At 41.9% G+C, this 17,838-nt stretch overlaps 1 protein-coding gene across 8 annotated transcripts in view; it reads right to left on the bottom strand.

Moving 5' to 3' along the window:
* The window catches only part of NXPE3 (neurexophilin and PC-esterase domain family member 3), a 46,399-nt gene extending 29,043 nt beyond the window's left edge, over positions 1–17,356 (bottom strand). Inside the window, exons 1-4 of one of the 8 annotated variants that reach the window (XM_045088278.1) lie at positions 16,550–17,356; positions 16,306–16,461; positions 13,867–14,031; positions 10,281–10,830 (exon numbers count right to left, since the gene is read on the bottom strand). In XM_045088278.1, coding sequence (XP_044944213.1) covers positions 10,281–10,373 — 93 coding nt within the window. In that variant the 5' untranslated portion in view covers positions 10,374–10,830; positions 13,867–14,031; positions 16,306–16,461; positions 16,550–17,356. Of the gene's footprint in view, positions 1–10,280; positions 10,831–13,431; positions 13,493–13,866; positions 14,032–16,118; positions 16,237–16,305; positions 16,462–16,549 lie in introns of those variants that run through there. The other 7 variants (XM_004771982.3, XM_045088280.1, XM_004771981.3 and 4 more) reach the window with 7 other exon arrangements.
* Positions 17,357–17,838: the final 482 nt, after the last annotated feature.

Here is a 17,838-nt window from a genome sequence, read left to right as displayed (position 1 = left end):
CCAGGAAATATCCCCCGCATGGGGCTCCCTGCTTAGCAGGGAGTCTGCTTCTCCCTCTGCCCCCACCCTGGTCGTGCGCACGCTCTCTCTCTCTCTCTCAAATAAATAAAATCCTTAAAAAAAAAAAAAGTAATAGAGGGAACAAAAATGACTGAAAATTTTGTCTTACCAGAATTGACATCAGCATGTAACAGCCTAAGACATTCCTTTTCTGTTCCCCTTTCAACAACTCAACAGGCATCTGTCCACAAACAAAGGGGCCTTTGTGGGAGTTGTGGGGAACAGCACCAGATGCCAAGGGACTGAGGCGCCTCACCCACATGTGCATCCGGTAATAGGCAGACAGACTCAGCATAGGCTGCAGAAGAGCCAGTGAACCTACCCCAACCCCTTATGGCCACAGTCAGGAAAAATCTTCAGATCCCAATGAATAAAAAAGAATGGATGGAAATCCAGCTTTCCCTAGAGCAGGAGATTCCAGCATGCTCCTGGTGGTGTCATGGAGTGGTAATCAGAAACTCTGCTGGTGCAATCCCTCCCCAACACAACACAGTGCAGATGAACTCTCACAGCACCCTCTCCCAAGCAGGAAAAGGAGAGTGGGAGTTAATGCCCAGCCATCCCTGTTGAGTGAGATGCCAGTGGGGAAACCCATTACTCTCTGGCAGCACCCAGAGTACTGAGGCTGGACCTCCATGACTGGTGGGAGGGAGAAGATCAGGAAAAAGGCAAATGAGAATATCAAAGGGCATTGAAGGGATGCAGTTCCTGCTGACTGTGCTCAAAACTTTAGCAGGAAGGTGGTCCATAAGCCTATGGGAGAACCTCACCTGACAATCTCCCCACCGAGCCCACGAGCAGCCCAACACCCTGAGTACTAAACTCACACCTTCTCTGACTCTGCAACAGCTCCTGGCATACACTTCCCAGGTAAGGTGGCAAGTGTAAGTCTGATAAATGAGTGCTATCAGAAAAACAGACTAATATCTATCAGCAAAGAAGAAACCAGAAACTTGAGTTATAGTGCCACTTTCTAGAAAACAAAAGAAGTTAACAACAGCTAGCCTGGTGGTTTATAAGACTCAGAGAAGAGATAAGAGCTTAAGAATTGTGTCACATGAAGAAGCGAAAATGTGGTGAAGACATAGCCACATAAGGAGAAGTAAACCCCAGATACTACAGGACGAACAGTCTACCCCATTTGAAGGTAACTAGCAAAGATTTGAGGTAGTATCTGCCTCCAAAAGAGCAATGCAAACCTAAAAGAACATGAAAAATCCAGGAAACACATCATCACCAAAAGATAACAATAATCTTCCAATAACCTAACTCAAAGGCACAGAATTTAACAAGCTACCTGATAAAGAATTCAAAATAGCTGGTTAAGGAAACTCAACAATTCAACCAAGTACATCAGCAAAATGAGAAATCTACAGAGAGAAATCATAAAAAAGAGGTAAACAGAAATGCAATGAATGCAATGAAAAATGCCATAGAGAGCATCTCTATGTAGAGGAGATCAAATGGAAGACATAATAAGTGAGCTGGAAAACAAAAACTCTGAAATAACCTGATCAGAAATGAACAAGAAAAAGAGAATGAAAAAGAACACAGAATGCCTATATGATCTACAGGATAACATTAAATGTACAACTATTAGAATAATCAGGATTTGAGAAAGAACAGAGAGCCAGAAAGTTTATTTAAAAAGACAAGACAGGGAGCGCCTGGGTGGTTCAGTGGGTCAAAGCCTCTGCCTTCGCTCAGTTCATGATCCTGGGGACCTGGGATGGAGCCCCACATTGGGCTCTCCGTTCAGCAGGGAGCCTGCTTCCTCCTCTGCCTGCCTCTCTACCTACTTGTGATCTCCGTCTGTCAAATAAATAAATAAAATCTTCCCAAAAAATAAAAAAATAAATATTAAAAAATAAAAAGATAAAAGCTGTCAACTTTCCAAACCTGGGGATACAGCTGGATGACCAAGTTCACAAAGCTAATAGATCACCCAATTATCTCAATGCAGAAAAACCTTCTTCAAGACAAAATATAATAACATTGTCAAAAACAAACACAGAGAATCCTAAAAGCAGCCAGAAAAAAGACTGTAATCTGAAAGGAACACACATTTGGCTATCAGCAAGTTTTTCAGCAGAACTCGGTGCCAGGAAAAGTGAAATGACATATTCAGTGTTAAAAGAAAGTGTCGACCAAAAACACTGAGTCTGGCAAATTTAGCTTCAAATATGAAGGAGAAATGAAGACTGTCTCAGACAAACAAAAGCTGAGAACGTGTATCACCACTAGATCTGCCTTGCAAAAATGCTGAAAAGAGTTCTTCAAACTGAATGAATGAAGAAACTAATTGGTGACATGAGAATATATGAAAGTATTCTACAGAACAGTAAAGAGAAACATACAGTTAGATTTAGAAAACTGTAATTGTAGGGATGCCTGAGTGGCTCAGTCAGTTGGGCATCTGCCTTCATTGAGCATCTGCATCTCAGGTCATGATCCCAGGACCCTGGGATCAAGTCCCACATCAGTAAAAGGGTAGATAGAGCTTTGTATGCTACTGAAGTTAAGTTGTTATAGGGTTAAAAGGGACAGCTTTATCTATAAGATATTTTATATAAATCCCATGGTAACCACAATGCAAAAACAGAACAGATTCAAAAGAGAAAGAAAGGAAAAACAGAGCATACCACTACAGAAAAACACCACTTTATAAAAGGCATAAACGGAGGGAAAAAGAAACTATGAAAATATAAAACAATCAGAAAGCAATTAATAAGATGGCATTACTAAGTCCTTATATATCAACAAATAACTCTAAATATAAGTGGATTGAATTCACCAAGAAAAAGGCAAATAATAGCTGAATGGATTTTTTTTTAAAGGACCCCCCCCAAAAAAAAAATAGGTGGACTAAAGGTAACTTCAGATTTAAGGACACACACAGGCTGAAAGCAAAGAGATGACAAAAGATATCCCAAACAAGTAAAAACCAAAAGAAAGAGAGGTTGGTTATGTTTATATGAAACAAAATAAACTTTAAGCCAAGAACAGTAACAAGTGACAAAAAAGGTCATTATAGAATGATAAAGAGGTCAATTCATCAAGAGGATGTAACAATCATAAATATATACCAACCCAACAACAGAACACCTAAATATATTAACATATATATTAAATACTAACAGAACTGAAGGGAGAAATAGACAACAATAAAAGAATAGTAGGGGACTTCAATACTCCACTGTCAGCAATGGACAGATCATCCAGACAGAAAATCAACAAGGAACTACTGGATTTGGACCATACATGCATTATATCAAATGGACCTAACAGACATTTATAAAGTAATCCCTATCAAAATTCCAGTGACATTTTTAATTAAAAAAAAAAAAAAAAACAGGGAAAACAAAATTTGTAAAAGACCCAGAATAACCAGAGCAATCCTAAGAAACAAGAACAAAACTAAAGGTATCATACTTCTTGTTTTCAAACTACACTACAAAATTATAGTAATCAAAACAGTACAGTACTGGCACAAATACAGAATAGAATTAAGACCCCAAAATAAAGCCCCACATACACAATCACCTAATTTTTTTAAGCAATTACTATGCCCAATGTGGGGCTGAAACTCATGACCCCAAGATCAAGAACAAGTAAGCCAGCCAGGCACCCCTAGAATCAACTAATATTTGATAAGGGAGACACAAATACTCAATGGCATAGTACTCAAAAGCATAGTCTCTTCAATAAATGGTGTTGGAAAAACTGGACAATGAGCAGACAAATGACTAGACCCTTTCTTATACCACTCAAAATAGATTAAAGACTATGTTATAAGATCTGATATTATAAAATCCTATGGTGATAATCATATTGCAATATATAAATAGCCTATCAACACACTGCATACCTTAAACCTACATGTTATATGTCATCTATCTCAATAAAAAGAAAGAAAAGAAAATTTTCCCTTATCTACTGATTGCCTATTGGGAAATACTACATCCAGGGCGCTTGGGCGGCTCAGTCGTTGGGTGTCTGCCTTCAGCTCATGTCATGATCCCAGCCTCCTGGGATGGAGCCCTGCATCTGGATCCCTGCTTGGCTGGAAGCCTGTTTCTCCCTCTCCCACTTCCCCTGCTTGTGTTCCCTCTCTCGCTGTCTCTTTCTCACTCTCTCTCTCTCTGTCAAATAAATAAATAACATCTTTAAAAAAAATTTTTTAAAAGGAAACATTCCATCCTCCTTTTCTTTTTCAGTTGTTGTAAGGATATAACAAACCATTAAGGACCAAACCATGCATGCTCCTGACATACCCCCTTCTCCTTCCTACCCTTTTCCTCTCTTCCTTTCCTACTCTTACTCTTGTTCCTTGGGTAGCCATCCCAGCTATTCAAGATCAACCAATTTCAGGATACAAAATCAATATACAGAAATCCTTTGGATGTCTATATACTAACAATAAAGCAGCAAAAAAAGGGAAATTAAGAAAACAATCCCATTTACAATTGCACCAAAAACAATAAAATATTTAGGAATAAACTTATCCAAGGAGGTGAAAGACCTGTAATTTGAAAACTACAAAACACGATAAAAAAAATTAAAGATGACATAAACACATGGAAAGATATTCCATGCTCATGGACTGGGAGAACTAATACTGTTAAAATGTCCATACTACCCAAAGCAATCCACAAATTTACTGTAATCCTTATGAAATACCAATAGCATTTTTGACAAAACTATAACAAATAATCCTAAAATTGTATGGAAGCATAAAAGATTCCAAATAGCCAAAGCAGTCTTGAAAAAGAACAAGACTAGAGGTATCACGGGACACCTGAGTGACTTAGTCAGTTAGGCATCTGCCTTTGTCTCAGGTCATGACCCTAGGGTCCTGGGATGGAGCCCCGTGACATCGAGCTCCCTGCTCAGTGGGGAATTTGCTTCTCTCCCTCTCTCTGCACCCAACCTGACCCGCTCATTCTCTTTCCCTTCTCCGTCAAAAAAAAAAAAAAAAAAAAAAAAACTGGAGCTATCAGAATCCCAGATTTCAAGATATACTACAAACTGTAGTAAGGAGAACAGTATGGTACTAGCACAAAAACAGACACATAGATCAACAGAACAGAATAAAGAGCCCAGAAATAAACTCACGATCATTTGGTCAATTAATCTTTGACAAAAAAGCCAAGAATGCGCAATGGGAAAAAGACAGTCTATTTAACAAATGGTATTGGGAAAACTGGACAGTTACATGTAAAAGAATTAAAATGGATCATGTTCTTACACCATACAGAAAAACAAACTCAAAATGGATTAAAGACCTAAATAGGAAACCTGAAACCATAAAAAATCCTAGAAGAGAGGGGCGCCTGGGTGGCTCAGTGGATTAAGCCGCTGCCTTCGGCTCAGGTCATGATCTCAGGGTCCTGGGATCGAGCCCCGCATCGGGCTCTTTGCTCAGCGGGAGCCTGCTTCTCTCTCTCTCTCTCTGCCTGACTCTCCGCCTACTTGTGATCTTTCTCTCTGTCAAATAAATTAATAAAATCTTTAAAAAAAAAAAAAAATCCTAGAAGAGAGCACAGACAGTAATTTCTCTGACACTGGCCATAGCAGCATTCTTCTAGATATATTTCCTCAGGCAAGGGAAAAAAAAGCAATGATAAATTATTAGGACTACGTTAAAATAAAACAATTCTTCATAGCAAAGGAAATAATCAATAAAACAAAAAGACAACCTACGCAATGGGAGAAGATATTTGCAAATGACATATCCATAAAGAATTACTATCCAAAATACATAAAGAACTTATATAACTCAACACCAAAAATAATAATAATAATAAAATAAAAGCAAACAATCCAATTTAAAATGGCCAGAAGACATGAACAGACATTTTCCAAAGACATCCTGCTGGCCAGGAGACACGTGAAAAGATGCTCAACATCTCTTGTCATCAGGGAAATGCAAATCAAAACCACAATGAGTTATCTCCTCAAACCTGTTAGAATGGCTAAAATCAACAACGTAAGAAACAACAACAGAAGGCAAAGATGTGGAGAAGAAGGAACCTCATGCACTGTTAGTAGGAATGCAAACTTGTGCAGCCACTGTGGAAAACAGTACGGAGGTTTCCTCAAAAAGTTAAAAACAGAAGTACTGGATGCCTGGGTGGCTCGGTCAGTTAAGCGCCTGCCTTCAGCTCAGATCATGATCCCAGGGTTCTGGGATCAAGTTCCGCATCCCGCTCCCTGCTCAGCAGGGAGCCTGCTTCTCCCTCTGCCTGCCGCTCTGCTTGCTTGTGCTCTCTCTCTCTCTTTGACAAATAAATAAAATAGGATATTTTTTTAAAAATTTAAAAATAGAATTACCAAATGATCTAGTAACTACATAATGGATACTTACCTAAAGAAAATAAAAACACTAATTCAAAAAGATATATGTCCCCCTCTATTTACTGCAGCATTATTTACAATAGCCAAGATATGGAAGCAGTCCAAGTGTCCATCCACAGAAGAATGGACAAAGAAGATGTGGTGTATATATACATACAATGGAATATCACTCAGCCATAATCTTGCCATTTGCAACAACATGTATGGACCTAGAGAGTATAATGCTAAGTGAAGTTAGACAAAGACATAATACCATATGATTTCACTCATATGTGATATACAAGAAAAAAACAAAGAAAGAAAGAAAAAGACAAATGAAAAAAACAGACTTTTAAATATAAAGGACAAACTGGTGATAGCCAGAAGGAAGCTGGTAGGGGGATGGATAAAATAGGTGAAGGGGATTAAGAGTACATATATTGGGATGAGCAATGAATAATATATAAAATTGATGAATCACTGTATTGTTCATTTGAAATTAATATAACATAGTCTCAGGGTGCATGGATGGCTCAGTGGGTTAAAGCCAATCCTGGCCTATGAAAATCCCGGAGAGGTTGCTGCAAGTTTCTGGTGGATGCATGCAGTCAAACCCAGACCATGCCAGTGTTCTAGTAACAGCTATCTGAATTTTAGCTGCAAATGGAAAAATGCAAGTAATCTCTTCAGAGAGTTATGAGAGAACAAACTATCTCTTAAGCTGACGAACAAGGACACAAGCACCTATTGCTATGACAGCATCCTAAAATCCAACCATGAAAGAGGATGCCATGCATAAAAGCTAACACAAAGGAAGGAGGGTAGAGCTAAGAGACTTACAAAGAACTTACAGAGACTCCAGAGACTTACAGAAAAACAGAGCCTCAGCTGTGCCCAACTACCTCCTGACTCTACTATAAATGAGTAATATTTATTAATATTTATTAATATTACTCATTTAATAATATTAAAGTCAGCCAGAATCAGCTTTCTTTACTTGTAGCCAAATCCCTAACAGACTGGTACTATCTTTACAATCAGAAAAATATATATATTTAAAATATCAGTGAATAAGTGGGGAAAAAACAGGACGTGCTCAATGAGAGCTTCTCAGAGAGATACTAATGATCCCTTCTACAACTTTTGCTGGATACTGCTACATACACCTCCTTCTCATATTATGTGATATTTTTAATTAAAACTGAGTCTGGGGGTGCCTGGGTGGCTCAGTGGTTTAAGCCGCTGCCTTCGGCTCAGGTCATGATCTCAGGGTCCTGGGATCGGGTCCCGCATCGGGCTCTCTGCTCAGCAGGGAGCCTGCTTCCCTCTCTCTCTCTCTGCCTCCCTCTCCATCTACTTGTGATTTCTCTCTGTCAAATAAATAAATAAAATCTTTAAAAAAAAAAAAAACTGAGTCTGTACCTTTCAGGAAATGATTGGATACTCTAATCACAAGAAAAGCATCATTAGGATCAGAAGCATAAGATGGAAAGGAGATTAAGGGATGGCAGACTGCCAAGCTTCAGAGCATTTCCTGCTCTCCATCCCCTACCCTAATCTTCTTTACCAATTTTCATCACAGTAATAAATTGAACAGTTCAAAAGTCATGGCAATATTCTCAACTTGGACAAGATGACCTCTTTAGACAGGGAAAATGTTTTACTGCACTCTATCAAAAGAACTATTTGTTATTGTCAATGTCAGAATTGTCTTAATTGTTTATCACTGCCCTCTATCTCCCTTCTCCCTTATTGCTGAGAAAGTCTTGGTGCAGATAATTAGAGCTCTTAGTTGGCTTTCAGCTCGCAAGTTCTCAAGAACTAAAGCAGGAGTACTAGGGGAATTTTCTCACAATCCTTCCTGCAATAACATCAATGATGTGGGACTCTGGCCTACCCTCTCAAGTCTCTCTTTCTCCCTTTTCCTGCCTCCTCACTCAACCTAGACCCACACAAGTTTCTTTTTTCTATTTGTATACCCACACTATTTAATGTGGTAACACACACATACATACACATACATACACACACACACACTCACAAAACCAATGAAGAAGAGTGCGATGCACACCCCTGGTCTTGAAAGTTACTGCCCGTCTATCATCCTGCAGGCTCAGCTCCATCTCCCAACTCTGTTCTTCCTAGCCCCTGCACACAAGCCTCCAACGAGTACCCTGCCTTCCAAACTCCACCTCCTCTACAGGCAAGAACTGCTTCAAGATCCTTCCCTCCAGCAGCAAATGCATCTACGTTGCCAACCATCATGATATTTTTCCTTTGTAGGTCAGAGGAAGGAGCACAGCAACTTCTACGTAATCAATATTAAAATGATAACAAGAACACCCACAATATATGATGTCTCTCAACCTACATAAAGTTTTATGCTCCATTTGTGCTCTAGATCACATTATCTCCTCTCCTTGGTCCATTAATCCTTCTCCTCTGCAGCTTCTCAATGATCACTTTACCCTCAAATTCAAAGCCCTCAGACTTCCACTTCTAGCCAAGATAATGAAACAGTGAGATTTACCCTTCCATCTGAAACAACTTTAAAAAATAAATATATATATATATATGTATATATAAGCAGCAATGATTTTCCAGACCCTGAACATTAGACAACAAAGGACAATGATGCCTGAAAGATGGAAAACATGGGTGATTCTTTGCTTACAGCCTTGAAAGCATTTCCAGGCTGCAGCATCGGGAGGGGATCCTGGGTAGAGCCTGGTCAACTACTCAAGTTGAAGGGATGTGGCCAAGTCTTAAAAGACCAAAGTGAATCCAAAAGACAAAGTGGCAGGAGGAGAGATGCAGAGAGAACTCAGGGGATCTGCAGAGGGTCCCTCTCGGGTACTCAGCAGAGTACTGGAGGGCCAAAGTGCATGAGGAAAACTATGGAGGCTGAAGGAAAAACCTGAAAGCATGAAAGACAACAGTAATCAGAGCTCTCAGAGAGCCAGAATGCTTGGGGGCACAGACATTCCACCTATAGCAAAAGCCAATAAGCAGAGAAACACTGTAATTAAGATGGACATGCAACCTGAGAAGCTTCACAGGCCAAAAAAAGTAAAAGAGCAGCATCATTTTATCTAGAATCACTCCATAAATTTCAGTGACTTATGAGTGGCAAAGCGGGGGAGAGGGGCATACTAAGTTCATTCCTAGTGCCAGGCACTGGAAGGGGTCAGTAGGACACAGTCCTGCCCTTGTGTCCATTCTGTAGTCTCTAGGACAGATTCATCAACTCCCTCCTCTGAGTTTTCCTTCAGTTTTTGGCCAGCAGTCAGCTAAAAGGTCTCCTCCTTGGGGCACCATGGTGGTTCAGTGAGTTAGAGCCTCTGCCTTTGGCTCAGGTCATGAGCCCAGGGTCCTGGGGATGAACCCCGCATCGGGCTCTCTGCTCAGCAGGGAGCCTGCTTTCTCCAGCCTCTCTGCCTACTTGTGATCTCTGTCAAGTAGATAAATTTTATAAATAAATAAATAAAATAAAAGGTCCCCTCCTTGAAAAAACCCTCTTTCAACCCCCTAACAACTATAGAGTAGTCTGCTTTCCTTTCTTGACTGTATTCTTCACAATTCCTAATAATCACTTATTATTACTATACGACTATGATTATTATTTTCTCCTATGCACATTTAGAATATGAGCTCTATAAGCAAAGAAATCATATCTGTCAACTTCACCACTGTACCCTCTGTGACCAGCACAGTATATAACCACTGAAGGTACTCCAACACTTACTGAATAAATGAAAACAAGAGCTATGACCAGGATAAGTTTTCTGATGACCAGCATTTCCTAGGCTAGTTAGCCCCAAATCCTTAGATTTGGTTCTTTTACTTATAAAGGAGCTTATGAAGTACTCATAAAAAGTACTCACCTCTACCTGAGTAACATTGACGACCAGCACCACCACCATCAGCACAGCAAGCAGACAGCAGAAAAGCCGTAGTTTGAAGAAATTGAGCCACATTGTCTGTCTGTGTCTTGATCACCCATGGCCGACGCCATGCTACCTTCACTCCTCAAAACTCCATGTCTTCGTTCTTCTGATCTGCAGACGAGCTTTTAGTTGAATTTGTTTTCCGCTAGTATCATTAAGAGCTCTTTGTATGGAGGAGAGGCTAGGGTTGACTTAAGAAGCACACTTTTCTTCAGAGGAGTCCTTCAAACAGGGAAGATGAGAATACAGATCACCAACTCCAACAGCCAAGTGTGTGGTAAGAGGAAAGGTGCCACACTTCCTCTTCCTGAACCCTCTCAAAGGCCCAAAGTCATGAGGGGAAAGCAAAGAGCCACAGCACAGTAAGATCTGTTGCGCATTCAATTTGCTCAAACCCAATCCCAGAGTTCCATACAAATACAGTGATATTTGTCCTGCAAATTTTAGGTTTTAACTTTGAAGAAGGCAAAGAAGAATGTCTTCAAACCTTTAGGGATTAGAAAATTAAAGTCACTGTTAAATTTCTAGAGGTCTAAGTAGATAAAATCATTCCCCTTCCCTTATAGCTCAAGTTACATAACACCCCTAAAGTGATCATATTTGACGAGCATTAAAAGGAAACCTGCTGATTTTATGAGGAGTTCTGTGAGACTGTGCAAACTATCCCCACCCCCTCTAGAAAACAAGGAGTGCTGTCCCCCTGCACAGCAGAAGACGTGAAATACCCTTCAGATGTCCAGCTCCTGAGGGAGGATGTTCCCTCAGCAGATTAACAGGGCCCAGGAGGGAAGACACTAACCCTGAAGATAGAGGAAAGAAAAGCTAAGCCTGACAATTAAGAGGAGACCCAGCTCCCTCATCATAACTGCTAGAGGCAGAGGACTTCAGAGCCTGCCACTCCTACCTGTTCTCGCATAATGAATTCAAAATGCTCTCCCCAGTTTTTATTTTGGTATAAACAGAAAAAAATACTAGTATTTTGTTTCTAGCTAGGCTCTCCATAGAGGGCAAGGTGGAGAAGTCATGGTGAAAGGGTGCATAACTATGGCACAGAGGATCTCTGACTACCTCAACTGCATCGCAACGTTGTACTGGACCTGGCAAGCCGCCCTACTCCCTCTCTCTTTCACTCCACCTGGCCAGTCCATTCCCATGCCACAAGGACCACAACTCCTCCTCATCTCTGCCTCATAAAGGAGATAGAACTGAGCTATTCTAACTTGATCTCCATCCTCAGAAGTCCCACAGCACTTTCTTCTCACTTCACATCTCAGCATTTTCACTCCTCTGTATTTGTATGTACTTCCTGTTCCTCCAACTAGACTATACCAATCATGATTTAAAAAAAAAAAAAAAAAAAAACAGAGGGGCACCTGGGTGGCTCAGTCCATTGAGCGTCCGACTCATGATTTCAGTTCAGGTCGTGATCTCAGGGTCATGAGATCGAGTCCCACATCAGACTCCACCCTTAGGGTAGAATCTGCTTCTCCCTCTCCCTCTGTTCCCCCCTCCACAGCTCTCTGTCTCTATCTTCTCTCTCTCTCTCTCAAATAAATAAATATCTAAAAAATTTAAAATTTAAAATTTAAAAAAAAAAAAAAAAAAACCAGAAACCAGGGCAACTGGGTGGCTCAGTTGGTTAAGCTTCAACTCTTGGCTTCAGCTCAGGTGGTGATCTCGGGATTGTGAGATTGAGCCCCAGAGCAGGGCTCTGTGATGAACATGGAGTCCGCTTGACCCTCTTCCTCTCCCTCTGCCCCTTCCCCCAGCGAGCTCTCTCTCTCAGATAAATAAAATCTTATAAAAACAAACAAACAAAAAAGGGACAACTGGGTGGCTCAGTCAGTTAAGTGACTGCCTTCAGCTCAGATCTTGATCCCAGGGTCCTGGGACTGAACCTTGTGTTGGGGATTCCTGCTCAGTGGTGAGCCTGCTTCTCCTTCTCCCTCTGTTGCTCCCCCTATTTGTGCTCTCTGTCTGTCTCTTTCTCTCTGTCAAATAGATAAAATCTTAAAAACAAAACAACAAAAGAAAAAAAAACACAGAAACCATGCATCAGAGAAAAAGCAACTTAGTAAAAACAATGTATCATATTTCTTGGATTCACTGACAGTACCTCCCCGTTACATGATATATATTGATGCAACAATCCACAGAACAAAAAATTATGGAAGCCTACTCTGCAGCACACACTGTACTAAGTGCCAGAAACTCCCACGGAAAAGCTTACACTTATATCAGACAAAAGGTATTTCCTCTCCTAAATTACGAATATTTATCCCTCTGCAGGCTCCCTATACAGGGATACCAAGCACTGTGCAAGACCCCATTTGATGACCCCTAAACCCCACCCCTAACACCCAAGCACCCACTCACCCCAAAGTGCCTATAAATCCTAGAAAGAAATAACTATGAACCAGAAGAAATGACTCTGTCATCAGGGCCCAACTGCTCTTCTGTAGAAGAACAGGAGTTGGCCATAAATATCATAGGCTTCCCTCATGCCCAGAGAGGGAGAAGACCAAAGACAATACTCCACGGAGATTCAGCAGCACCACAGTAAGCACTGTCTGTGTACTACAGAAAAACCAGCAGCTTTGAGAAGGTTAGTGTTATTCAGAGCCAGGAGGCAGCAGTGCAGCTGCGGTCAGGGGTGCAGAAGGATGGCAAGGGCAGCAGACTCCAGAACTACGGGGACCACAGGGACATAAGTAGCAAAGCAAATGTGCAAGAAACCCCTCATGGCCAAGGACTTCTACTGAAAGTTGTTACTGGAGGGGCATGCAAGACCTGACTTCTAGACCCATCTGTATATCTAAGTAGATGTGGTCTAAGGGACACGTAGACCTCTCTCTGAAAAGACATATATGAAAATGTTCATAGTTGTTACCTCTGCACAGTTTTTTTTCTCCTTTATCTTTATCTTTGTGTCCTAAGTTTTCACCAGGAAATAGAAGTAAAAATAGTACAAATAGAAAAAAAAGCAGGTTTCTAAAAGTAATAATTAACAACAAGCCATAAGAAGAAATACAGCATTAAACCAAATACAGAAAAACAACTGAATTTAAAATGAAAAATTTCGGGGCACCTGGGTGGCTCAGTGTATTAAGCATCTGCCTTCGGCTCAGGTCATGATCTCAGGGTCCTGGGATCGAGCCCCACATCAGGCTCTCTGCTCAGTGGGGAGCCTGCTTCCCTCTTTCTCTGCCTGCCTCTCTGCCTACTTGTGATCCCTCTCTCTGTTAAATAAATAAAGAAAATCTATTACAAAATAAATAAATAATAAAATGAAAAATTTCAAAGTGAAAGAAGAAATCTCTAATCGTTCTCTACTGTTTTCCTACAAATAAAAAACCTACGCATTACATCAAGAAAGTTATCTAAAAAGACAGCAGGACAATATCATTCAGTATCTCAAACTGCCTTAACATTGAATAAAAACAAAAGTGCTAGACAGAATGACTCTAAGGAAAAGTTTCCTAGACCAGCCAAAAATAAAAATTTATTACTGAATGTTATTTACCTTTTTAAAAAAAATTTCCAGTTCCCAAGAAGAGATTAGAGCTTACATCTAACTTTCCTTTCAGTGTAAAGTCCTGAATTCAAACAATCATGACAGCGCTGATTCTTTTCTTGCCACATTCAAAGCACCGGTTGATGTTTCCTCACTTTTATACCATTCTTCCTGCTGCAACAAGATTACACACATGATATCCAGGTTAAAGATACCAAAATTAAGGAAAACATTTGAAATCAAGAGTACAGTTTTATCCCGCGATGCACAGAGATTTCAGTATAACAAAGTAGGAGAAACATTTCCTTTACTACTAATAAAAAATAGTAACTGGCTATTTATAGATAAATATAGATAGATAGATATAGATAGATATATAAACTTAAACATGGCAAGTTACTCCCAGATCTGAGCTGAAGGTCAAATTTTATAATTAGCAAAATAACTGAAAAAATATAAATCAAAGATAAAACCTCCATATGTTACTTTTCTTAGACTGGAATAATTATGTACTTCAACAACCCATCCTACCACTATAGAAAGTAAGAGGTATCTAGACAGATCCAAAAGTTATGATTAATTCAGGAGGAATTTAAATTTGAGTGGTCTTGTTTTCAAATCCTCCTAATGTATCAGTCCATCACTTAGTCATGCCTCATATTTATGTTTGAAGGACAAGCAAAAAGTAAAATGCATGGTCTATTGGGTCTCTTCTGCCAAAGGTGATTAAGACTACTTCCAGCCAATCTAACTTCTTAATGGCCTGTCACAAAAACCCTAGACTGCCACTACGTATGTGACTTCCTACCCCATCTCATAAGAGAATTACAGAGTGACTGTTTACATCACTTGGAATTAAAACTGTCAGTAACATCAATGAGATAGTTCAGTACTAAAAAGAAAATTAGGCAGCAAACCCGTCCCCTAGGGAATTAGACAACCATTTCACAAAGATAAGTTATTATAGGATAACTACACATCCAGTTTCTGGGACAGTCCCCATTCTATATACCCTGAACTGCTACCCACATAAATATAATTGTACTTGTCAGACAAAGTATATAGAATTTTACTTCAAAATACGTGGACCCCCTACACAGAAGACAAATCACAGATCTACATGGAATATACTCGAACTTAAATATTTCTAGGTCAGGGGCACCTGCGTGATTCAGTGAGTTAAACATCCAACTCTTGATTTCAGCTCAGGTCATGATCTCAGGGTTGAGATCGAGATTCTTCCTTTCTCTCTCTCTCTCTCTCTCTCTCTCCGTCTGCCCCCTCCCCTCTAAAAAATGTATATATCAAACTTTCCAAATTGCAGCTGTATAACTCATAAACACAGAGAAAAAAACAATGGTTGCCAGAGGGGAGGGACGTGGTGGGGTGCAAAATAGATGAGGAGGATTAAGAGGTACAAACTTCCAGTTACCAAATAAATAAGTCATGGGGATGCAAATGTAATATAGAGAACACAGTGAATAATATGGTAATAATTCCATATGATGACAGACAATAACTACATTGCTTGTGGTGATCGTTTCATAATGTATATAAATGTCAAACCACTATGGTGAGCACCTGAAACTGATATAATATTGTATGTTAACCATACTTCAATAAGTACAAAGAGCACCTATATTTCACAGGGTGCTGGGTAAGACCCTGAAACTTAACAGGCCAGGATCCAGAGAAAGAACTGGAGCCATATCCATGAAGATGACAATGACTGGTCACCAAGTAAGGTCAACCCTTGACAAAGAGGAAGCACAGCAGAAGTCTGCAGGACTTGTTTCCCCTGATTCCATTTCTCTTTCATTTATCCCCACCTCACACACCCAAAGTGCTGACTCACCACCCAGGCCTTCCCCTGCCCTTCTTCCAAAGCAGCACCCCATGTTTTCATGGGGGAGGGGAGCAGTTGGAGAGGAGACTAGAAGAAATCAGTTAAGTAAGTCACAGAGTAGTAAGTGCTGTAAGAAAAAAATAAAGCACATTGATAGGCTGTGTTCTTTAAACTCGTATGCACATTAATATCATCCTGTAAGCTTTTAACCATGCCAATGCTTAGACCAGACTCAACTAACTGAATCGGAATCTGTAGGACCAGGGCCTAAGAAACAGGTTTTTTAAAAAAAGGTCTCCAAATGACTACTCTAGTATACTGCCAAACAGGGGAACCGCCAGTATGAGGTGGCCAGAGGTGTTATTTCTATCAGCGGGTCAGGCCTTTCCAAAATGATCTCTGAATTGTAACTTACACTGTCCCCTCAGGACCATCCGATTCCGAGATAACAGGGACAGCCAACCTCACTTCAGTGATCTATTCCTTCGTTTCCCTTCTCAGTAACAAATAACAGCACTTTATCAGGCCAGAGACTGTGGAGAGAAGAGACGAAGTACCGGCAGAGGAAAGCAGAACCCAAACAACTTGGAGCGTGCTGCTACCTCCACTGCATGGAATCAGACAATTAATGATTAGAGTCTGGGAGTCCCGCCAGCTTCAAGCACACCCTGATGTTCCAAATGATAACCACACTGAGGAAGGGGAAGGGCCACTGAGCAGTGTAGTTCTTCATCTTTAGGAAACTGGCAGCAATCCTCCTTTAGAGTGAATAATGAAAAGAGAGGAAAATTTCACAGACAATTACACACGAAATTTGTATAAATCCTGACTGAGAATGCCACTTACCACCACCCTAGTGGCCTTTAATCAAGCGGAGACGGGTGACAGGCGCGGGTTTCCACACCACACCTTGCAAAGTCACACGCTTCTCTCCCCATAGGACCTGAATCTGATGTCCCAAAGCGTCAGCTCAATAATGCCAGAAGAGTCCAAAGTGTGAGAGCATCGCCAGGCAAGTGGCTGCTGGGCCCCGGGGCAGCAGTGAGACGGGACAATGGGGCGGAGGCGGCAGGCGTCGCAAAGTGCCCCGCACCGGGTTAGGAAGAGGTCTTCAGCTGCTGCACCTGCCCGCGTTGCAGCAGGTCCGGAAAACTGAGCACGGAGATGCTCGCGTCAGCCCCGCCCCCTCCTGCGGGAGCCGCAGCGGCTCGGGCAACTCAGGTCCGAAGCTACGGCAGCCGGAGGCTCCAATTCTGCCCCCGCCGAGGACGGAAGCTTTCCCTTTCTCGCTCCAGAACCCCCAGCCGTGACCCCCGAGTCTGCAGCTCCTCTGCACCAGGCCGGTACTCAGGGGTCGGCGCGTGCGGAGAAAGGGGCTTCTCAGACTAGAGGCGCCCGCGAGGCGCCAGGCATTGGGTCCCTCGAGCGGCAGGGACCCAGCCCGGCGCCTGCGCACAAGCCGGAGTCCCGCACTCACCGCCGAGCCCTGCGGTCCGCTGTGCTCTCTCTGGCCGCTAGGCATTCGGAACGCGGGATCTGGGGAGGCTGCTCCAGATGGCCTGGCCCCTGCTTCCTGGCCCCGCTACGTCTCCTCACCCCCGACCCCCGGCTACAATTGGTTGAACTCCAGGAGAGGCGGGCCGAGGATGCTGATTGACAGCCGCGGGCGCCGTGCGCGGAACGCTGAGCCACGAGGCGAGGCAAGCGTAGTGGGCGCTGTTCGCGCAAAGGGCCGCTTTGCTTCTGCGCGGCAGGGCGTCATACAGCTGCAGCCCTGTGGCCCGAGCTCTAGCCAGCTCGGGACGGGCTTCTCTCGCCTTCGAACCTGAGGGTTCCCCAGGGACGGTCTGTTTCAAGGCTTTTTTTCTTGTCAGCCGAAGTGACCATACTGGAGAAGCCCGTACTTGGGCCGTCTTCCCTGTCAGTGGCGGAATGTATTGTTTCTTCTGCCAGAAAAAAAAACACGATTGGCCACGCACGAGCTCTGGAACGGCAAGTCTTTCAGTCTTTCCCGGCTTGGAATTAGTCGGCTTACTCTATTTGCTCTTAAAACAGCCTCGTTCCTCTTATTCTCCCTGTACATAACATAGGTCTTCTGACAAAAGTGCCTGCACACGTTCTCCCATCCCCCAAAT

Source organism: Mustela putorius, unplaced genomic scaffold, assembly GCF_011764305.1.
Source record: "Mustela putorius furo isolate JIRA1106 unplaced genomic scaffold, ASM1176430v1.1 tig00003834_pilon_pilon_pilon, whole genome shotgun sequence".
Taxonomy (NCBI): Eukaryota; Metazoa; Chordata; class Mammalia; order Carnivora; family Mustelidae; genus Mustela; species Mustela putorius.
This window is presented reverse-complemented; position numbering and strand designations above follow the sequence as displayed.